Here is a 24,502-nt window from a genome sequence, read left to right on the forward strand (position 1 = left end):
CTAAACAAAGGTGCGTACGTGACACCGAGGATGTTGACGGACTGAGTGATCTTTATTCATGCATGTGCCAATTCCGAGCCATCCCGTCATCATGCCCAGTAGGTCACCAAAAAGAGGTACAAAAAAAAACAAAAAAAAAAACACCTATCTACTTCAGATCGAGGTCAAATTACGTTAAACGGTTTCGAACAGTCCCTAGTGGTTCCACACTTTGTGGCACAGCTAAAAGTGCTTTCATTCCAGAGTTGTGAGATTACGTTCAGTGGTTTTGCAGCCCCACAGTGTTCTTATAGTAGGGCTAAAACGACCAGTGGGAGGTAGAAGTGGTCAGATTTGTCAAGAACGTGGTCCTGTTACTCATTGGACTGCGATCTACCGTTTTCGAAAGCGAAATATGTGGGATTCAATGCGCCAAGGGAAGGGGAGATTTCAGTGACGCCCTTTATTCCTTCCATGAGGCCTTTTCGCGCCGATTCTCAGTGGCGGTGCGTCTGATACATTTTCCTCGCCCACTCATAAGAAAAATGCGTGACTTTTACGGTAGGTGTCGCGGCTATGTGGTGCCTGTGTAACATCATATCATCATTAACATACCTTACAGCTCATATGAAGTTCTGAGCCGTCGCCTTTTTTCGTATCTGTCGACACCCCGCTGTTTGGAGCGTCGCCCAGCTGAAGTGTGAAGTCATGGGGCGCTACACTTTTGCACGATTATAGAGAATGGTTGTAGGCACTTTTGAGCCACATGTAAAACTTACGTGTCTCAGGGGGAGACAATTACGGGCTTTCGAATATGTGATCCTTTAATTATCTTACGCAGTGCAGTTTTACGATGCGCTAGTTGCCTGATGAAGCCGTGTCGAAAAATTCAACGTCATTTTCTCGAAAACTCTTGAGCGTTGGTATCGCTATTTTCACCCTTCTTTCAGAATACCAGGTTTCGACTCTATCAGACAGCGACTTATGGTGGGTTCCCCATGTCAGATACACGATACGCAAACATTTAGAATTGTGTCTCATCCTTGCGCAGAGAATTTACTTCATACGCAGACAGACTGGGTGCACAGCTTCTGAGGAGGGAAGCGATGAATAGGAGACTAATGACCTTAGCTGTTTGGTCTCTTTATAACACTCCACTGTGGACGTTGAAGGAACCGTAAATTTAATATGGTTAACTGTTTAGTTTTGTTTATTTCTGTGACGTACCATTAAATCACGTTCCAGTGTAGTGAATGTTTCAATAAATTTTAGTTAAACGTAGATCTGTAAAGTAAACTTCTCAATCCAAGGAACTGAAATTAAATTACAGTTACTACATCTACATTTACATCTACATATATACTCCGCTAGCCACCAAGCGGTGTGTGGCGGACGGCACAATTCGCCCTATAGTCATATTTCCCCCCGTCTGTTCCACTCGCTATTCGCGCGAGGGAAAAACGACTGTCTGAACGCCTCAGTACGAGCTCTTACTTCCCTTATTTTTGAATGGTGATTATTGCCCGATTTGAAAGTTGGTGGTAACAATATATGCTCTACATCCTCGGTGAAGATCGGATTTCGGAATTTAGTGAGCAGCCCCTTCCCTTTAGTGCGTCGTCTATCTGCAAGTGTGTCCCACTTCAAACTTTCTATGAGATTTGCAACGCTCTCGCGATGGCTAAATGTACCAGTCACGAATCTTGCCGCTCTTCTTTGGACCTTTTCAGTCTCTTGAATCAGACCCAACTGGTAAGGATCCCACACAGACGAAGAATAAGACTGGACGAACTAACCTATTGTAAGCTATCGCTTCAGGATTCTACCACTAAACCGCAATCTATAGTTCGCCTTACCCGCTACTTGTGTAATCTGATCATTCCATTTGAGATCATTTCGAATAGTCACACCCAGATACTTGACGAACGTTACCGCTTCCAAAGACGGGGCCCTTAGTTTGTATTCATACATTAAAGGGGATTTTAGCCTTGTTATACGCAGTAGATTACACTTACTAATATTGAGAGATATCTGCCAGTCATTGCACCATGCATTTATTTTCTGCAAATCCTCATTGATTTGTTCATAATTTTCGTGTGATACTACTTTACTGTAGAGTACAGCATCATCGGCAAACAGTCTAAGACCGCTGTCAATATCATCAACAAGATCGTTTATGTAAATCGTAAAAAGCAGAGGACCTATGACGCTGTCCTGGGGCACACCTGAAGTTACGCTTGTTTCTGTTGAAGTCACCCCGATCAGGACGACATACTGCTCCCTGTCTGTTAGAAAACTTTCTATCCAACCGCATACGACATCGGATAGACCGTAAGCGCGCAATTTTTGTAGCAAGCGACAGTGTGGAACCGATTCGATCGCCTTTCGAAAGTTGAGAAATATGGCATTAACCTGGGAGACGGTATCTAGAGCCTGTTGTATATCATGCACAAAGAGGGCCAGCCGTGTCTGGTATTACCGCTGTTTCCTAAAACCGTGCTGGTTTCTGCAGATGATCTTCTCAGAGTCTAGAAGGTCATTATGTCTGAACACAATATGTTCCATGATTCTACTTCAAATCGATGCCAGTGAAATTGTCTGGTAATTGTGTGCATTCGATTTTCTACCCTTTTTATAGACTGCTATGACCTCGGCATTCTTCCAGTCCCGTGGAACTTTCCGCTGTTCCAATGATCTCTGATAGATGATGGATAAGAATAGTGCTATATTTGTAGCATAATCAACATAAAATCTTACGGGGATACCGTCTGGGCCAGATGCCTTCCTGGCGTCTAAGGATCTTAATTGTTCTGAAATCCCAGATACACTACACACTATGTCAGCCATCCTTTCGTTTGTTCGATAATTGAAAGGGGGAATGGTGCCGCAGTCCTCTACCGTAAACGTGTTTTTGAAAGCTAGGTTTAGAATTTCGGTCTTCTGTTTATCATCGTCAGTTACATTACCCGTACTGTCTGCAAGAGAAGGTATTGAATTATTTGTAGCGTTCATAGATTTTACGTACGACCAAAATTTTTTCGGGTTATTTTTAGAATCTGCAGATAAAATATTGCTTTCAAATTTGTTAAAAGAATGTCTCATTGACCTTCTGACAGCTGCTTTCATTTCGCATGATTTCTGTTTGTCAGTGGGGCAGTGACTACGTTTAAATCGACTGTGCAAAATTCTCTGCTTTCAATATTGCGGACCATTAACCTTCAAGTCAAGGTGTGTTACAAAAATGGCTTCAGGCTGGTGACTGGCAGCAGCATCAGCCCATGTTTTAGGTAGACTGATCAGAGTCACTTATTAAGACCTCTCGATGTCTGCTTCTCGCTTCAGTACCTCACATTGTAACGTTGTTGCCTGTACTAAAACAATCTCTAGGCGCTACTCTACCTTGACGTATTTACACGTTAGTACCATAATACAGTAACATGGTGCTTTGCGATCTTCAGATAATATACTAATATAATCGACATTACACCCACGTGGTCTCATTTATCTTTGAGTGTGGAGAATTTCTCGAACAGCTGGTACCACACCACCACTAAGCCAATATTTTGCTCTTCGTACTTGAATGATGCCTTCGTCGTCTTGTTCCATTATGAAAAATAAATCAAAAACGGTTACTTTACGCTCACACTGCTAACTTTCGGAGATAAAGCACGTCTGGTCGAGGGTTTCCAAAAATTACAGCTTATTAACTCACTTATACATTTTCATCCTGTGTGTTGGACGTAATTATTTCCATCGTTAAGTATGTGTTAACCACTGGGCAGTTCAGCTGCAGTGCATGTTTACACTTATCCGTATATGAAAATGTCTTTTTTTGTAAAAAAAACAACGGTTTGAACCTTAAAGCCGATTCAGGGTTGTTCCTTTATTGTTTTTCGTTTAAATAGGTACTGTCTACAAAAGGTCATTCTACATTTAGCGGCAATTCTATTTCATTAGTATTCATAATCAGTCTTGCACATAAATGATGAGAAATATTACTCAATTCGTTACAACACGGTGACGAGCTTCCTTCAGTAAATATATCTGGGTTATTCCGCACTTGTATCTGCGATTATTATACGGTGGCAATGAATTCTAATTAGTTACGAATTTAAATTACAATTACGTTTCTTGGCCTGACCATCTGCAGATGGGCTATCTTGCGTCTAACCCTCCCGTTATTCCTGTCTCTCTCTCTCTCTCTCTCTCTCTCTCTCTCTCTCTCTGCCTCCCCCACTGCCCCCACGTCTCTCTCTCTCTCTGTTTGTCTCCTTGTTTATCTCCTTCACCCCTTTCTGTCACTCTGTCTCTCTTCCTGCCTCTGTCAGACACCAATGCCTATCATATTAGACGCCTTTGTAAATCTCTGCCGGCCGCGGTGGTCTAGCGGTTCAGGCGCTCAGTCCGGAACCGCACGACTACTACGGTCGCAGGTTCGAATCCTGCCTCGGGCATGGATGTGTGTGATGTCTTTAGGTTAGTTAGGTTTAAGTAGTTCTAAGTTCTAGGGGACTGATGACAACAGATGTTAAGTCCCATAGTGCTCAGAGCCATTTGGAACATTTTTTTGTAAATCTCTCAAATGCGAATTACTGCTAGGTCTAGTGGCACTTTGTGATGAATGTCTGGCTTAATAACTGAATTAAAGCAAGGCAGTGGCCTTGCATTGTTTTCGGTCGCGCTGAGGCTCTATGTACGGAAACGGTCTTCTGCAGCTGTTTCTTCGGTCTGTTCAATCGTTGAAGTTATATACAACGGTCAAAGGAACAGTACTCGTATGTGTGGCTCGACGCGGATACACTGAAAACTGTGAGTATAATTTCTCTATAGCCTGAGACTGCCTTAGTACTTATGATGGCTTGGGGACCATGCGTGCTTTTAATGAACGAAGGACTGGCAGTTAACTAAGTGGAGGAAGCTGTACTAAATCTGTCTCGGCACACCATATGCGGAAGTAGGAGGTAACATCTCACATAAAAGTACAAGAAATATTGATAACATTACGCATTTAAAACAAGAATAAAGGAAACTTCCTGCCAGATTAAAACTACGTTCCTGACCAAGACTCAGTTCGGGACCTTCCCCTTTCGCGGACAAGTGTTCTAACGACTGAGTCACCCAAGCGCGACTCATGAGCCGTCCTCACAGCTTTTCTTCCACCAGTATCTCATCTCCTACCTTAGCAGGATCTCTACCCGGGGTGGCCGAGCGGTTCTAGGCGTTAAAGTCTGGAACCGCGCGACCGCTACGGTCGCAGGTTCGAATCCTGCCTTGGCCATGGATGTATGTGATGTCCTTAGGTTGGTTAGGTTTAAGTAGTTCTAAGTTCTAGGGGACTGATGACCTCAGAAGTTAAGTCCCATAGTGCTCAGAGCCAATTGAACCATTTGAAGGATCTCTACCTTTGCAGGACAAGTACTCCCGGAAAAGTATTAGTCCTCCGATTTCCGCAGGAGAGTTTCTATTAAAACAGAACTGCCTGGGTGTAGTGTTATTCATGTGAAAGTGATCAATATTTTCGCAAATGTTTGCGAATCATGGAAGTGAGGCGGGACTTGGACACCAGCTCAGTATTAACCCATTGGGATGTGGAAATCCGTCTAAAAACCGTATGTGGGTTGGCCAGCACACCGACCCACGCCGTTAATAAGACAGGCGGGTTCGATCCAGGGTGGCACACCTCACGTGTACTGAAGCCACACTTTAACACGCACGGCTACCAAAAGGGGTGGAGTGATCGGAATAACCTCAATGAAAAATACATAAAACGAACTAGAATGGATAAGCATCCAGTAAAACCACAAGCCAGAAAATACTAGTAGTAATACAGAGCACAAAAAAAAAAAAAAAAAAAAAAAAAAAAATCCGTATTTTACATTGATGTGCTATTGTCAAGACTACAGTACTCTGTTTCACGATAATGTTACATAACATGTAAAATACAATGCCCTATTATTTGGTACTTCCGCCCCCGGTAGCTGAATGGTCAGCGCGACCGAATGTCAATCCTAAGGGGCCGGGTTCGATTCCCGCTCAGGGGCTGGGTGTTGTGTTGTCCTAATCATCATCATTTCACCCCCATCGGTGCGCAAGTCGCCGAAGTGGCGTCAAATCGAAAGACTTGCATCCGGCGAACGGTCTACCCGACAGGAGGCCCTAGTCACACGACATTTTATTTTATGTTCTAAAAGGAGCTGGCAACAAAGACGGCCGGTAACTTCCGTGTATTCGGTCAATAACAGGAGCAGGTTATTAGTTTTATCAGTGCAAAGAAATAAAAAATATGTAAGTATACTATCAAACAGTACTTATCGATAAGAAGTTGATTGCTAAAATTTCAGGTCTCTCCTCTAATCAGACAAATGAGCTTCGTAATCAGACAGTTTGATTAGACGTTCAAAGCATGTGATGTGGCATTCCCTCTCGTCGAAGGTGCAAAGGACAGCCTCTTGTAATTAGAGAAGTGGCTATATAAGAGGCGGGGAATCCGCTGCGGGGCACCTCGTCTCCAGACTCGCAAAGGTCCATCATGATGAGGCAGACCGTGCTCGTGCTGGCGCTCGCAGCCTGCGTTCTTGGTGAGTGTCCAACGCTCTCTGTTTTGCTGTACATTTAGTTGTACGTTAGTAATCTGTTGTCAAGACATGTGGCCCTCTTGCTGCTCAATGCGTAGTAGCCGCTCTTCTGCTTTCCAGTCCCCATCGTTTCCAGGGACATTGTAACCACTGTATGTCACACTCCATATTATTTAGATGCAAGGAATCGAATTGGTTAAAACACAAAATTCATTTTCAGGAGGACGATGGTTCAAACTGTTGTCTGGACATCAGTATTAAAGTTTACCGTGATTTCTCTAAATCACTAAGGGCAAACGTTGGAGTGGTCCATTGAAAAAAACACAGCTGGCACTTTTCCGACTCTTCTCCAATACTACTAGCATGTGCTCTGTCTCTAACGGCCTCATCGTTGACGAAATGCAAAACCCAAAATTCTTACCTTCTCAGCCCTAGCTCTCAGCGAGAGCAGGTGTGCAGGATAATTGCGGAAACGACTTAGCGGTAGTGGAGTCGGTTAAAAATGCCACCCGTCCAAACAATGCAAGCTCTATCGTTACTCTTTCCACTTTTTAATTTATCACTTACTTAAGTCATTCTAAGACATTAATGACTGACTGAAAAGGGGCCCGATGAGAGATTTAACTGATCGTGTGGAGAAGATTTTTATGGCACTGGTCAAACGAATTGGGGCAGTAACGATGTTATTTCTCGATTGTTTTATGTAAAGAATCAATGTTTAGAAAAAACTTCAGAGTAGACCACATGCAGTGTAATATGAATGGGCTTTCTGAATTCTTTATTTGAAAAAAAGTTTTAATGGTTGTACTGAATTGAAAAGATCTAATAGTATCCGATTTTGAAAGCTCTTATACAATCTCAAATAAACCGTTCTACACAACATTTTGAAAAATAACTATGGCATCAAATACTTTTATTTCCTTTTTCTCAGAAAAGAAGACACATACTACCATTAAACAAAGTATCTGGTTTGAACTCGTGTCGAAAGAAAGTTAACATTTTGTGACCAACAATGTACTGGAAAATTTCGTAAGTTACAAAGTAGAAGTAATTGCTCACAGTACGGTAATTTTGATTATGAAATGTTCAATAGCAGGTCACCGAACTTTAAATCGAATGACGTATGCATAGATACGATCTTGTCGAATCATGAGTGGTCTCGAAATTCTACGCCAGACACACATATACTTCCTTAATTAAAGCACGAAAACTACGATAGAAATGCAAGTAAAAAATGATGAAGAACAGCACTCGACGTCCCATTTATGTTTGAGTTTTCAGCATGTTTAATTTTTAAAAAAGATTTTAAAATGGCAGATTTTGATGTTATTTACTATCTCTCAACAACAAAATTTAGCAATGCTGGGGATGAGATCAAATCTATCTCGTAATTTTTGCCACATGCAAAATCGGTGGAGACAAAAATGTTGTGATGGAGTCGTTGGGACTAATTTCGTATATGAAGTTGAAGTATTGCTAACGTGGGAGAGATGATGTGTGGAAGGAATGCATCTTGTAGAATACCATTGTCAGCTTACTGTAACAATTAGGTGGGCTGCTGATTTGATGATGTCAGGTGGTAGCTTCGTCTCCAGTGCATAAGAAAGTTTGTTAAACAACTTTTATCGAAATTTAAGAGAGACTGAAAAAGGGGAAAGCAGGGAAATAATTAAAATATATAAAAATATACATAAAGTCCATTGTGTCTTCAGAAAATCTTTGTAAAAACTTTAGTGTCTTTAGCCTTACGTCATGAGGGAGCTGCTCAGAAATGACACATTTTTATAGGTTTCACTTTAACTATGTCACTGCAAAAATACGTAAGCAACGAAATAATAATGAAACACTATATGTGTTTTTCCAAGTACATGGGACAAGAGAAACCTACATATCAAATCCCACAGAACGTACATTTGTGGTCACATTATGTTCTAGAAGATGGATGTGTTTAAAAGTACGATCCGCCTGCATGACCAAGGTCTTTAACTGACGCCCGTGTGGCAGCGCTCGAGTTGGAGGTAAGCTGGTTCGAATGCTGATGCTGGTTGAGATTTTCGATCCGTATATTTGGCCAGAAAGGGAAAAGAGAGATGTTACTGTAATGATACTGAACATGAGTCTTAGCGTCAATGTCCTGAATTAAATTACAAACCACTCCGCAGTGTCTCGTGACGTGAGAGAATGTGGCTCAGGTGATGGTGTCCGTCCGTCAGTGGGGACGTTAGTGTTGGCGACCTCGCTGCTGCTGTTCGAGATTTGGTTGATTTGTGGTGCGCTCCACTGCGCGGTCATCAGCGTCCGTACAAATTTCCAATTTTTTTCACAGTCCAATTTTTTATACAGTCTAATCGAGCCACTGTCACGAACGATGATGATGATGAAACGATGAAAACACAAACACCGAGTCCCCGGGCAGAGAGAATCCCCCAACCGGCCGGGAATCGAACCCGGCATCCCGTGATCCAGAGGCAGCAACGCTAGCCACTAGACCGCGAGCTGCGGACACCGCTATTTGGGAGGAGTAGGTTATTTGCTGGCATCGGATTTCACTTTCTCCCTTCCCTCATGATCATCATCATCATGATTAACACAGAACACAAACATAACGTTACATTATGCACGGATTCATTACATTCACCTACACTCTAAAAAATACATATGCGGCACAACTCGCACATATCCGCTAGGAAAGACGCCAGTGTGCACGGAGGCAGAACACGTTCTGCGACAGGCGGCTGAATTAACATCGACCGAGCGAGGTGGCGCAGTGGTCAGACACTGGACTTGCATTCGGGAGGACGACGGTTCAATCCCGCGTCCGGCCATCCTGATTTAGGTTTTCCGTGATTTCCCTAAATCGCTCCAGGCAAATGCCGGGATGGTTCCTTTGAAAGGGTACGGCCGACTTCCTTCCCTAATCCGACGAGACCGATGACCTCGCTGTTTGGTCTCCTTCCCCAAAACAACCAACCAACCAATTAACATCGTGATTTACGTCAGTCAACTATGACACACATCACCTACATTTTTAAAGTATTAAGATTATTTCTGTCGTCAAAGAGGGAGGTTGTTTGCATGTTAATGTTTTGTTTGTGTTAATACCACAATGACAATGGTTTCTATTGTGTTGCAGCGGCTGAGCTGCCCATCCGCCGTCTCCCACACAGCGGGCCCCACAGGAGGTTCGGCCTGAAGCACGGCCGCATCGTCGGTGGTGCAGATGCCACCCTGGGTAAGTCACTCCAATGGCGCCTGTCTGTCTTCTGATGTACTAAAACGTGAGCCGTCAAATGCAGCAGGTGGAAGAGGCTTTTGCATGTGAACGAACTGAGTTACCATAGCAGTGTGTGGTTGTCGTACTTTAATAACGGGGAAGAAAGAAAAAGAAATCGACTGAAAGTCTTTGAAATACGACGTCTGAGGGACTTAAACGTCAACGGTATTGAATGTAAATGGAAAATTTAAATTTTTCGTGAGGGTTTCCGGAAAGTGCAGCGGATCCTAAATAAGATCTGTTAAAACTTCCTTTCATTTCAAGCAACGAAACAAATTGAAACTGGGAAAATATTATTCATATTGGCACGAGATTGCACTGGTGCGGTGCATCCGTTGAAGGAACAGCACACAACACACTAGTGCGGCCCATTCTAGAGAACAGCTACAGCCTTACGTCTATTAGCAGGCACGGAAGGAGATCACCGGAAGATAACGGTATAGCCTGTGGATCAGCGTAGGAGAGATCTTAAAACGGAATTTTCGACAGGCAAGAGTCGTGATTCTCGCGAATCTGTGTTAGCTGTATTTCGGTAGACTTTACAACGGTTCAGCTATTTCCATGATATATCATGTGTAGGATGAAAAAGAGATTAGTGTGCACGATGTAAGGTGTGTTCTTTTCAGTTTTTGTGGTAATTATTTGCTTGGTGCCCACGTGAAACCAGTCTGCTGTCTGTCGTATCAGAGTTGGGCGGAATCTGCTTGATCGCCACTGACTGATTTAACGGGAAAAACCGAACTGTGCTTAGTTTACTCAACTGGTTTTCAAAGTTGCGAATGTGTACCCTGTGGTGTCCTAACAGGGCCTCCTTGCGTGTATTATGTTCAAAATTTTTAAAATAGCTTCATTTTCACAGGAGACAGGAAACTGAACGCACTTCGTTTAGAATTCTAATCAATAAAACTATGAAAGCTAAATAACTCGTGGTATTACTCAATGAAAACGCCATGGCTCCTGTGTTGAGTGCATAATACAGGGTGATTCAAAAAGAATACCACAACTTTAAAAATGTGTATTTAATGAAAGAAACATAATATAACCTTCTGTTATACATCATTACAAAGAGTATTTAAAAAGGTTTTTTTTTTTCACTCAAAAACAAGTTCAGAGATGTTCAATACGGCCCCCTCCAGACACACGAGCAATATCAACCCGCCGGCCGAAGTGGCCGTGCGGTTAAAGGCGCTGCAGTCTGGAACCGCAAGACCGCTACGGTCGCAGGTTCGAATCCTGCCTCGGGCATGGATGTTTGTGATGTCCTTAGGTTAGTTAGGTTTAACTAGTTCTAAGTTCTAGGGGACTAATGACCTCAGCAGTTGAGTCCCATAGTGCTCAGAGCCATTTTTTGAATATCAACCCGATACTCCAACTCGTTCCACACTCTCTGTAGCATATCAGGCGTAACAGTTTGGATAGCTGCTGTTATTTCTGGTTTCAAATCATCAATGGTGGCTGGGAGAGGTGGCCGAAACACCATATCCTTAACATACCCCCATAAGAAAAAATCGCAGGGGGGTAAGATCAGGGCTTCTTGGAGGCCAGTGATGAAGTGCTCTGTCACGGGCTGCCTGGCGGCCGATCCATCGCCTCGGATAGTTGGTAGGTTTCATAACTAACCTTTTTCGTAGGACTCTCCATACAGTTGATTGTGGAATTTGCAGCTCTCTGCTAGCTCTGCGAGTCGATTTTCTTGGGCTGCGAACAAATGCTTGCTGGATGCGTGCTACATTTTCATCACTCGTTCTCGGCCGTCCAGAACTTTTCCCTTTGCACAAACACCCATTCTCTGTAAACTGTTTATACCAACGTTTAATACGCCACCTATCAGGAGGTTTAACACCATACTTCGTTCGAAATGCACGCTGAACAACTGTCGTCGATTCACTTCTGCAGTACTCAATAACACAAAAAGCTTTCTGTTGAGCGGTCGCCATCTTAGCATCAACTGACGCTGACGCCTAGTCAACAGCGCCTCAAGCGAACAAATGTACAACTAAATGAAACTTTATAGCTCCCTTAATTCGCCGACAGATAGTGCTTAAATCTGCCTTTTGTCGTTGCAGAGTTTTAAATTCCTAAAGTTGTGGTATTCTTTTTGAATCACCGTGTATATCCTAAACACTGTGGGGAAAGTCAGGCGGTCGGTGAGGTACTTCGCTAGCTACGGAGTTGGACTGAAAACATGCGAAAGTCACTAAGTGAAGTTGCCGTGGAAGTGGCTGGCCGGCAAGCCCGATCTGTCTGGCATATCAAAGCAACGTTCATGTCCCTTGCAACTGCACGTGGCGCACACGCCGCTTACAGTTGACGTTGCTTCCTGGTACTGGCAGACATCGTACTTGGTGAGGAGTGCTCCAACAGCAGGCGCTGAGCCGGCGTGTTGTGTGTGCAGGTCAGTTCCCGTACCAGGTGTCGCTGCAGTGGGTGCTGCTGGGCATCGCGTCGCACATGTGCGGCGCCTCCGTCGCCAGCGCCAACGCCCTCGTCACCGCAGGCCACTGCGCAGACCCGCTGTTCGTCGGACACTACGAGGTGAGTGGTACACCTAAGCACTAACATTCTTACGTGTGCGTCGACTGCAACTACAGAGACTAATAGCAGTACAAATGAATTGGCTTGCCATGACGTGTAGAGCAAAGTCTATTGTTTCTAGTAGTGGTCGTGTTAGTATCGTCTTCAGTCGTTGTACTGTAACATTTCATACGGAACATGAGACGTACAAGATAATGAAGATGGACTGGCAGCCTATATTCACTCTCCAGCAAAATAAATAACAGACCAACAACGATTTATAAAGTTTTCTATTTTTAATTTTAATTATCAACAGCAATAATCTAAATTGAAGGTGGAGGGGAGGGGGGAAAGGAAAGGAAATAGAAGAAACTAATGACATCATAGGTACTTTATGCGGAATCAGCGGCGTCGAGTGAAAATGTGACCCATACCGGAACTCGAAACTTGGGTATTGTCTTTGCTAAGCGGTTGTATTAACCAAAGCGGATGTATTAATCACCACGCCACCTGGACATGTTATTTATCGCACATCAAGAAGAATATAATAGTTCCAATACCAAAGAAAGTAGGTGTTGACAGATGTGAAAATTACCGAGCCGGCCGGGGTGGCCGAGCGGTTCTAGGCGCTACAGTCTGGAACCGCACGACCGCTACGGTCGCAGGTTCGAATCCTGCTTCGGGGATGGATGTGTGTGATGTCCTTAGGTTAGTTAGGTTTAAGTAGTTCTAAGTTCTAGGGGACAGATGACCTCAGATGTTAAGTCCCATAGTGCTCAGAGCCATTTGAACCATTTTTTTTGAAAATTACCGAACTATCAGGTTAATAAGTCACAGCTGCAAAATACTTACGCCAATTCTTTACCGACGAATGGAAAAACTGGTAGAAGCCGACCTCGGGGAAGATCAGATTGGATTCCGTAGTTATGTTGGAACACGTGTGGCAATACTGAGCCTACGACTTATCTTAGAAGACAGATTAAGGAAAGGCAAACTTACGTTTCTAGCATTTGTAGACTTAAAAAAAACTTTTGACAATGTTAACTGGAATACTCTTTTTCAAATTCTGAAGGTGGCAGGGGTAAAATACAGGGAGTGAAAGGCTATTTACAATTTGTACAGAAACCAGATGGCAGTTATAAGAGTCGAGGGGCATGAAAGGATAGCAGTGGTTGGGAAGGGAGTGAGACAGGGTTGTAGTCTATCCCCGATGTTATTCAATCTGTATATTGAGCAAGCAGTAAAGGAAACATAAGAAATTCGGAGTAGGTATTAAAATCCACGGAGAAGAAATAAAACTTTAAGGTTCGCCGATGACATTGTAATTCTGTCAGAGACAGCAAAGGACTGGAAGAGCAGCTAAACGGAATCGACAGTGTCTTGAGAGGAGAATATAAGATGAGCACCAATGAAAGCAAAACGAGGATAATGGAATGTAGTCGAGTTAACTCGGGTGATGCTGAGGGAATTAGATTAGGAAATGAGACACTTAAAATAGTAAACGAGTTTTGCTATTTTGGGAGCAAAATAACTGATGATGGTCGAAGTAGAGAGGATATAAAATGTAGACTGAGAACGGCAAGGAATGCGTTTCTGAAGAAGAGAAATTTGTTAACATCGAGTATAGATTTAAGTGTCAGGAAGTTGTTTCTGAAAGTATTTCTATGGAGTGTAGCCAAGTATGGAAGTGAAACATGGACGATAAATAGTTTGGACCAGAAGAGAATAGAAATGTGGTGCTGCATAAGAATGCTGAAGATTTGATGGGTAGATCACATAACTAATGAGGAGGTACTGAATAGAATTGGTGAGAAGAGGAGTTTGTGGCACAACTTGACTAGGAGAAAGGATCGGTTCATAGAACATGTTCAGAGGCGTCAAGGGATCACCAATTTAGTATTGGAGGGCAGCTTGGAGAGTAAAAATCGTAGAGGGAGACCATAGATGACTACACTAAGCAGATTCAGAAGGATGTAGTTTGCAGTAGGTACTGAGAGATGAAGAAGCTTGCACAAGATAGAGTAGCATGGAGAGCTGCAGCAAACCAGTCTCCGGACTGAAGATCACAACAACAACAACATGCGTGGACTATATCGAGACGCTCCCCGGCTGACTCCCACTCCCACCAGGCGCCTCCTATCCGCAGTCCCCATCCATGTCCTCCATGCTCGCAAATCTTAGATTCCCGCTGGAGGTCGAACGTAACTGAAGGCTGTGAATTCACAGTCCAGTGTGGTGCATCAGTTACATGAATGTGTGGTGTCTGTTATTTAGCATATGTCCGAAAGAACAGACACTATGTATCTTATAATTAATGGAAATTACTTATAACTTGACTGTATGCACTTTACGATGGTAATGTTTATAACCTGAAAACGTTGCAGTCAAGACGAAAACTCAGGCAATAACAAAGAGTCATTTATTGCCTTAAAACTGCAGTACAGTTGGCTTTTGTACAGAGAGTACAATATTTCTACTTTTCTGAAGGTCGTTCGGCACGTTGGTATGACATTGACTGATATCAAAACATAGGGTGTACCTTCGTAAAAGAGAGACGTTTTCAGCAGACTTTGTTTGAGTCTGTATCCCGAATAAAGGTAACACTCGAAATATAATGGCATCATGAGTAACTTTAGGGAAACATAGAACCACCTAGATAGTCTATTGGCGTTGTGTGATAGTGAATAGTAGCTATCCCTACATATGGTTAAAGTAGAGGATAATTTGAAGGAGCAGAAGGCAGATTCCGGTACCTTTTGAGTTCTGTGTCGATCTCTAATGATCTCGTTGTCGACGGAACTTTAAACGATAATTTTCGTTTGAGTACCGTCATGATTGTCCGTCCTAAACTCGGACACTTCGAGGAAAATGGTTAACTACAACGTTACGATGAGGAATAAAATCGGAGGAGCGTATGGGATCGATTTTAAGAAGGACAAATCGACGATTGAAAGAGAGTTCAGTAGTTACAAGATAAAATGAGGAATGCAACTTTTTATTTACACTGCTGATCTGAGAGATCTTCGGCTTGTCAGATTACAGGAAGATCAATCAGCAGAAATGTCTCACGAAGTAGTAATGTGATCACATAACGTAGTCATAGAATAAAGACAATATTCGTTGCGGAAAATGAATTGAGTATATGTAAGTAATTTTGGTTGAATCTTGTCTTTAATGGTGAACGAAAGGGACGAACAAATAACGACAGATCTAGAACCGCGCGACCGCTACGGTCGCAGGTTCGAATCCTGCCTCGGGCATGGATGTGTGTGATGTCCTTAGGCTAGTTAGGTTTAAGTAGTTCTAAGTTCCAGGGGACTGATGACATCAGGTGTTAAGTCCCATAGTGCTCAGAGCCATTTGAACCATTTGAAATAATGACGGAAGGGTCGTCTGCCAGGCAATCTACGGTAGGTGCCTTTGTATGTCTATACTGTATACACGTGGAGAAGGTTGTTAAATAATATGCACAGCCATTCTACGAGAGGTAGCATGGCTTGTTCATGACGTAATAGTGGAATTAAGTATGGTCGTTGATATAGGTTGACAAATGCATATCGAAGCAGCATCTTGAAATCAAAGACATCTTGACACATCTCCCAAGACCGTTTCTCTGTTGTTTCAGTATGTAGTCTTATTACACTTCTTTGCTAGCAAAGGTTAATAATAAGACTCAATCGTAATGTCTGAAACTTGTTCCAGGCCGTCGCCGGTATCAACTCCCTGAGCAGTGACTCGTCCATCGAGCAGAGGATCCAGGTCTCCGAGCAGATTGTGCACCCGGACTACGAGATGGTGGGGTAAGTCTCAGAGCCGCCGCTCTTTGGAAAGCGTGTGGAACGTGAATTCCTGACCTGCCTATACAAAAAGTTCCAAAAATAGTGATTCCAAAAACAGTTGTGGTATGTGTGGTGTCACCGCCAGACACTACACTTGCTAGGTGGTAGCCTTTAAATCGGCCGCGGTCCGTTGGTATACGTCGGACCCGCGTGTCGCCACTGTCGGTGATTGCAGACCGAGCGCCGCCACACGGCAGGTCTAGCTCTCATCCCAGTTGTACAGCCGACTTTGCTTGCGATGGTTCATTGTCTACATATGCTCTCATTTGCCGAGACGACAGTTTAGCATAGCCTTCAGCTGCGTCATTTGCTACAACCTAGCAAGGCGCCATATTCAGTTACTATTCTGAACAGATAATATTGTGAATCATGTACCGTCAAGAGCGACTTTCATCATTAATGGATTAAAGTTAAGTATCCAACTAATTACGTCCGCTTTCTGAATTGTAATTCCCTGTCATGTTCCAGACCTCACGTCAGTATAGTCCTCCCCTCCTCACGCCAGCCTGCGTGAGCTAAAACGCGTGCATTTCGGCCTCCTCTAGTAACACGGTGTTGGCTCTTCAGCCAACACAACAGTATGTACCACAACGAAATATAGGAAGTTGCTGCCATTGTATTAGTCGACCCCCTGCAACAAGATATGTCACTCAAGGGGCCATTGAAATATTAACTATCTTAAGGCTGTAGCATTTGTGACAGGCAAACAGACTGACAAGCTATTTCAATGTCTGGACGAACATACATTCTACGGTTTTCCATGCCCGTGAGAAGAATAAGGCACATTAATTACTAGAGATAATACATTTAACTTGCAAACCTACCTCAGTCACTTTTTTACTTTGTTGATTGCAGCTTAGTACTTACTAAAATCTGTCATATATTATTCTCGACTGAAACAAACAGTTATCAATGTGCTGGTTGCCAACACCAGAGAACTAATGAAAACTTTAAGTATCGCTCCTACAACAAATAATATCAAAATGTGCCAGAAAATATTACTATCTCCATAACTCCTGAATCTGAAAATCAATTCTGCCAGCCCTCATGTTCGTCACGAACATTGAAGTCATTTTTATCCACGAGCATCGTCCATGAAAAGGAATGCAAAGGTGATGGTTCCTTTTAAAGGGCACTGTCGATTTCCTTCCACATCCTTGACACCATCCGAGCTTGTGCTCCGTCTCTAATGAACTCGATGGCGACGGGACGTTAAACCCAACTCTCCTTCCTTCTGCGCCACTACAGGGTGTTCGTCTTAAAACTTGCTAAATTTCTACTTACAACGTAATGTATCGTGATTTCACAAAGTCCCATGAGACAAATCTGCGTTGCTGAAGGGTGTGAATATGCACGCTGGTCAAATATGTTAGATAACATGAGCTATCTTACTTAATAGAAGAGTAAGCTTAGATTTATCACAAGGAAATGAATTTCTGCAGCGACTCACCAGAAGTTCATTTCCTTACTAGAAATAATCCCATATTCATACAGAGGTATTAACTGTCACTCGTACCATTTTGTTTTCAGACACAGACAACATTCTTCAACAAACTGTTGAAAATGTTCTGTAGTTCTCATCTATAAACCTAGAGACAAGCAAAATAAATTAGAAACTGGAGACGGAACCATAGATAACGGATATGAGTAGAGGGTTTTACTGAACTGCCGGTCAAACGAAAGCCGTTGCATGCACGCGCGTACTGCAGCTCATTAGCAGGCTGGCGACAGTGTAGTGGATCCACTCAAACGGAAGACTGGCGTGCATGGTGTGAGGAGGACCACTCTAATGGTAGTACCACCAAACACCCCAAATCCAATGACACCACGATTACGTGTTGCGCCTATCTATTGGCAGACGGCCTCCGCAAGCGTACACAATCTCCGAATATTGTTTTATTCCTGTTACTGAGTGCTTTAGCGGTCCAAATAGTGAGAATGACAGATGAACTGGTTCTGTGATTTGTGCGTAACAGGTTAACTCATTTTTCTACACAGGTGATTGATTTCTGTGGCACATTCGTTGCCCTATAGTTACGGACCAGGTTGGCGCATGGCACGCAATACACCCGTGTTCACGAACGTTTTGCTGGAATAGCAGGTGGTGTTAAGGTTGTTGGGTTGTGCTCTGTGTTGCAGCACTGTCGCCATCAACGACATCGCCGTCTTCCTACTGCAGTCCAGCCTGTCTCTGAGTGGCAACGTGCAGGCCATCTCGCTGCCCACCGCTGGATCCGTCCCCACTGGTAAGTCCGCAGGCCGTGTCTGATGTTGTCATCAGTCGTTGTTACTGGAATGCAGTAGCAATAGACCACATCCACAGTGTAGAAAATACACTTTATATATGAAGACAGTAACTGTTCTCGAAAGAACAGAATACTGTTGATGACCGTGCAGCTTTTCCCTGGAATAAATGATGATTAACTGAAACCCTAAGCTGCCGACAGGTGTTGTTGATATATCTCGATGTGAACAGCTGAAAATGTGTGCCCCGACCGGGACTCGAACCCGGGATCTCCTGCTTACATGGCAGACGCTCTATCCATCTGAGCCACCGAGGTATATCAACAACACCTGTCGGCGGCTTAGAAATTACTATTGTTTACAGAATACCTTTAATGTAAAGCAGCAAACTATCCACAAAATGTAACTGGGTGAGGTTTCCATTAAAAAATATGCCGTATTATGTAACAGCGTAGGAATGTTGTTTGACGAAAAAGCAGTCTACTCTTTCTCTAAGATATTGTTCTCCCATTTATTTTCATATTTTCTGTTGAGCGGCGTCATAGTCTAGTCATTTCTTTTCCGTTTGGCATGTAGTGCTAGTTGCAGAATAAACCATAGCGATAAAAAATTGCTTACAAGATCAACAACTTATTTTTTACGTATATCTATATTTTGATTCGCTGGTTCAGACTGCCTATAACCATCTTTTGCTGTCAGAGGTAATCGTGCAGGTTCAAATTGGCTTTCCTGTTTACTCTGTCAGAGACATCTTATTATAATTATCTTCTCGACCGTATACCTGTTCAACAGTGTTAGTGTCAGCCTTGCTATGAAATGGCCAACTGTTGCTTCCCATGTTACCGTTTCATTAACAGGGAACAGCCGATTTGCGCATATTTTAGCTGTGATGCCACACAAAGATATGTGCATGTAAGTGACTGAGCTGGAGTGAAATAGACACGTGTCACGCAAGATTAGTTCAAATTAGAATATATAGTAAGAACTGACCTGAAAGTAATAGCTTGATTCTGTTTGATCAGAAATAAAAATACTGTTTATCCAAAAACGTTTTGCCATAGTTGGATGAGGGTGATGTTTTACCGTTGGATGATGTAGAGGAAAGTTAATCACATGATGCTAAACATTTTTGCGGTTTGCAGAAACCATCTTTATTACAAACGAGGATATTATCTAGCTATCTATACTATCGAATTTTATTTTTCCTTTCTCTTTCTACCCCTGCGTTTCACTGTTAACTGTTTTATTGCCTTATAAATTCATAAAATGTTTATTTTAATAGAGTGCTGTGATGCTGTCTTGCAGACATGTTTGTTCATGATTGTCTCTTATCGTTCCTTTCCCTTGACAGCTAGATAATTATCACCATATGGCGAATTATTGTAAGTCACTTGCTGCAGTTTGTGTAAACTAAACTGATAGTTACTACGTGGCTCCTTTCGCCTCTACAGATATCTCACTTTTTCTTTGGGTGGCTGCATGATTGTCGGTTCCTGTTTAATTCCTGTAAATGATCATAAGTAACGGAACTTAATGTCCACCTTAATCGGACCTGGGTCGTTCTATAATTGCAGTCGCGATCACGCGCTTTAGGGCATCACCGCAGAGTCATTCAAAACAAATGGGTCTCCTGACTTAACAAGTACAAACAAGTTCAAAGCGTACTCCACCATGCAAATCCCACCTGTCACCTGTAAACTACTGTAATTTTTTCTGCTAATATCAACTTTGGTTATGAGCACTCGCATTTCATGAGATTTGAAGTCACTGGTTACACGTTCTAGAACCCTAGGTTATGATGAACGCTGCAGTCGATGGATGAACATTTAAGGAATGTGGCGTCGTTCTGTGTTACCGAAGATTTTACAGCGTCTTCTACATCTTCATCATACTCTGCAAGCCACCTAATGGTGTGTTGCGGAGGCTACTTTTTGTATCGCAGAGCCCTCCAACCCTGTTCCACTCGCGAATAGCGCGTGGGGAGACTGATTGTCGGTAAGGCACTGTGTTGGATCCAATTTATCGAATTTTCTCCTCATCGTCTTTACGCCAGACGTATGTAGGGGGAAGTAATATGTTGTTTGACTCTTCCCGGAAAGGGCTCTCTCTATATTTGAATAGTAAATCTCTCCGTGATGCACAACGCCTCTCTTGTAACGTCTGCCAATGGAGTTCGTTGAGTGTCTCCGTAACGCTTTCGTGCCGACTAAATGATTCCGTGACGAAACGTACCGCTCTTCGTTGGATGTTCTCTATCTCTTCTATCAGTCCGATCCGGTAGGGATCTCAGATTAATAATACTCAAGAATCGGGCGAACAAGTACCTTATAAGCCACTTCTTGCGTGGATGAGTTACATTTCCTTAAGATTCTTCCTATGAATCTGTCTGGCATCTGATTTTCCCACTATATGTTTCATATGGTCGTTCCACTTAAAGTCGTTCCGGATCATTACTCGCAGATATTTCAAGGCAGATACTGTTTCTAGTGGTTCGTCATCAATAGCGCAGCTGTACATCAGTGGATTGATTTTCCTATTTGTGTCAAATATGTTACATTTATTTACGTTCAGGGTCAACTCCCAGAGCCTGCACCATTCAGCAATTCTCTTGAAGTGATTCTGCAAATCGCTACTATCTTCCGGCGTTGCTACTTTGTTATAGACAACCGTATCATCAACGAACAGACTTAAACAGCATCCGACGCTTTATACCAGGTCATTTATGTATATTGTAAACAGTAACGGTCCAACCACACTTACTTGGGGTACACCGCAAATTACCTCTATATCTACCGGTTCTGTGTCGTTTGGAGCGACGTGACGAGCTTGACCTTTCGTTTTGCAGCTGGATCGTCTGCGATCCTGTCAGGCTGGGGTAGCACCAGCTCTGGAATCCTGCCCGAGGTGCCCGACATCCTGCAGTGGGTCGAAGTCAGCATCGTCAGCAACACGGAGTGCGCAGAGCTGCTGGGCGACAGCGAGCTCAACGACGACAACGTCTGCACCGGGCCCGTGACCGGCGGCATCTCCGCCTGCTCGGTAAGTAACCTGCCGGAGCCTCAGGCGGCGCCTCTACCCCAGGGGGGACACCGGTATTAGCGAACAATGGGATCTGTACACGCACCACAACTTCAGACGTCTTGCATCAGTTAACCCTTTTAAAACTTTCCCTTCAGGTATGCGAGTGTTGTTAGAATACATACAGGGTGATCAAAAAGCCAGTATAAATTTGAAAACTTAATAAAACACGTAATAATGTAGACGGAGAGGTAAAAATTGACACACATGCTTGGAATGACACGGGGTTTTATTAGAACCAAAAAAAGTTCACAAAATGTCAGACAGATGGCGCTCGATAGCAAAACTGCTACCGTGACGGGAGAGAGGTACGCCGATATGTTGTAGAATCGCATCATCCCCAGCCTGGCTGATAAACACCTGCTGGATCGTACGATGTTTATGTAGGATAGCGCTCCACCCCATATTGCTAGACGCGTGAAAGATCTCTTGCGCGCTGCTCAGCCGCCACTTTCGTCATGCTTGGTCTCCCAGGTCCCCAGACCTCAGTCCGTGCGATTATTGGCTTTGGGGTTACCTGAAGTCGCAAGTGTATCGTGATCGACCGACATCTCTAGGCATGCTGTAAGACAACATCCGACGCCAATGCCTCACCGTAACTCCGGACATGCTTTACAGTGCTATTCACAACATTATTCCTCGACTACAGCTATTGTTGGCGAACGATGGTGGACATATTAATCATTTCCTGTAAAGAACATCATCTTTGCTTTGTCTTACTTTGTTATGCGAATTATTGCTATTCTGATGAGATGAAGCGCCATCTGTCGGACATTTTTTGAACATATGTATTTTTTCGGTTCTAATAAAACCCCATGTCATTCCAAGCATGTGTGTCAATTTGTACCTCTCTATCTACATTATTCCGTGATTTATTCAGTTTTCAAATTTATACTGTCTTTCTGATCACCCGTTATTTTACCATCACGAAACTTAGAAACTGGAGTTCACTGAAGAGATAGTTATCTGCATCAATGCTTAACTTCTAGTTCTGTAACAGAGGTAGGCAGTATTGGGAACAGTCAACAGCATTCACAGTTGGGCTACTGGTGGCATTCAAACTGATTGCAGTTTCTGGATCATTGTGATAATAGATCATCATTTGTACGATACATGAAAGATACTCGAACGTACAGTATCTTGCAAGATAAGCAGTTACGTGAAAAGACTTAACGAACAAGATACTCTGAACTGCTCTAAGCAGTCACACACGCATGAGGTAACTGATAAAAATCTTAGTTTAAACATGCAGAAGAGATCAGTCGCTCGGAGTGGCCGCGCGGTTTGAGGCGCCATGTCACGAATTGCGCGGCCCCTCCGACCGGAGGTTCAAGTGCTCCCTCGGGCTGGGTGTGTGTATTGTTCTTAGCAATAGTTGTTTAAGTTAGTTTAAGTAGTGCGTAAGTCTAGGGACCGATGACTTCAACAATTTGGTCCTTTAGGAATTCACACACACAAAAGAAAAGATCAAGAGAATTAACGGAGTAGTAATTCAGATGCAATGGCTGCTAAGAGGACTATTTTTTAAGTAAGAATTGTTGTCCTGACACTGATTCTTTCTTTTGCAACTCAGGAGCAATTGGTAATCGCCGCCCGGGATTAGCCGAGTGGTCTAGGGCGCTGCAGTCATGGACTATGAGGCTGGTCCCGGCGGAGGTTCGAGTCCTCCCACAGTCATGGGTGTGTGTGTGTGTCTCCTTAGGATAATTTAGGTTAAGTGTTGTGTAAGCGCTGGGACTGATGACCTTAGCAGTTAAGTCCCATAAGATTTTACACACATTTGAACATTCTTTTTTGAATTAGTAATCACCGGGTACTAGATCAGTGCTACACCTTTTCTTGGGCTTCTACATAAACTTTCTGCACCACGTCTTCATTGATGAATAATGATCGATCACTTTGCAATTCATTATGAACGTTTATAAAGCCATATTTAAACGTCTGAACAGTTTTGGTAACCATTGCATTTACTGTGGAGGTTTCTGCTTAACCTTCACTAAGGATTCGATGAATCTCGACCTCTTTGAGGAGTCTTGCGCACGGGGAACGAATTACGACAGGTATTTGACACTATACAGAGGAGCAAGCCATAGTTAAAACGACGATAACTAAAAACAAAAACACACCTTGTATAATGATCACCAACAGACGTACATAATTACGAGCCCAGAATCTCTCTAGCTGATAAATCCACATGTAACTGGGTGTGCCGCATGCTGATTGCTTGACTGCTTTCTCTGCAGGGAGACTCCGGCGGTCCACTGGCCCAGGACGGCACCCTCATCGGAGTCGTGTCCTGGGGAATCATCCCCTGCGGTTCTGTCGGAGCGCCTTCCGTCTTCACCAGAGTGTCTGCCTTCACAGACTTCGTCAGCCAGTACGTTTAAACCCTTCACGGTGGACCTGTGATCTTGCTTGATTAATGCATAATAAAAATACTAAAAAAACTGCAGTCTTATTTGTTCCCCACAGTCTGAATCCGAGGCTCTTGGACAATGATGAGCCGCACTGCTTCTCACTGAAACATCAAATAACTGGTCACTCCGTTTGGTGGAGCTACAATGTCTTACTAACACAAAATTCTAAACAAAACTACGGAACGATAAAGTTCGAATGCCCGCGACGTTCTTCCTAGATGAACGGAACTTTTCGCAAAACAGGAAAATTATTAGGGAATGAAAGGCTTCAACATTGATTCTTAAATCTGCAAGGATCAAGACTCCTGACGTACTGCTATGAATGTCATTAGCAGCAAGCTCTTCAACAAAGACGTTTACGGGTGAAGCTTTGCACTCTGCTTATTTCCATCACCACGTTCTGAAGAACACATATGACGGGCTTATTTCAATAGTGGTACGAGTCAATTTTTATTCATTCTGAGATACAGAGTCCTAAAGTTAAAAGAGAGATGAAAAATCTGCAGTTGAGATACCAGAAATAATCAAGCATATGGCTTCTTGCTAGAGATGAACCTTTCTTTCTGTTTGTTTGCATCATTG

At 43.2% G+C, this 24,502-nt stretch overlaps 1 protein-coding gene and 1 non-coding gene across 2 annotated transcripts; one reads left to right on the top strand and one right to left on the bottom strand.

Annotated features, from left to right (window-relative positions):
• The first annotated feature begins 6,400 nt into the window (after nt 1-6,400).
• LOC126199548 (trypsin-1-like) lies at nt 6,401-23,950 on the top strand. Its single transcript, XM_049936472.1, has 7 exons — nt 6,401-6,557; nt 9,688-9,786; nt 12,224-12,363; nt 16,045-16,142; nt 18,321-18,427; nt 21,271-21,464; nt 23,747-23,950. The coding sequence occupies exons 1-7, from the start codon at nt 6,509-6,511 to the stop codon at nt 23,888-23,890; spliced, it is 831 nt and encodes a 276-aa protein (XP_049792429.1). The 5' UTR covers nt 6,401-6,508; the 3' UTR covers nt 23,891-23,950.
• Trnat-ugu (transfer RNA threonine (anticodon UGU)) lies at nt 18,669-18,742 on the bottom strand. The gene has a single exon. It is a non-coding gene; the product is annotated as a tRNA-Thr (tRNA).
• Nucleotides 23,951-24,502: the final 552 nt, after the last annotated feature.

The sequence above is a fragment of the Schistocerca nitens genome, chromosome 1, assembly GCF_023898315.1.
Source record: "Schistocerca nitens isolate TAMUIC-IGC-003100 chromosome 1, iqSchNite1.1, whole genome shotgun sequence".
Taxonomy (NCBI): Eukaryota; Metazoa; Arthropoda; class Insecta; order Orthoptera; family Acrididae; genus Schistocerca; species Schistocerca nitens.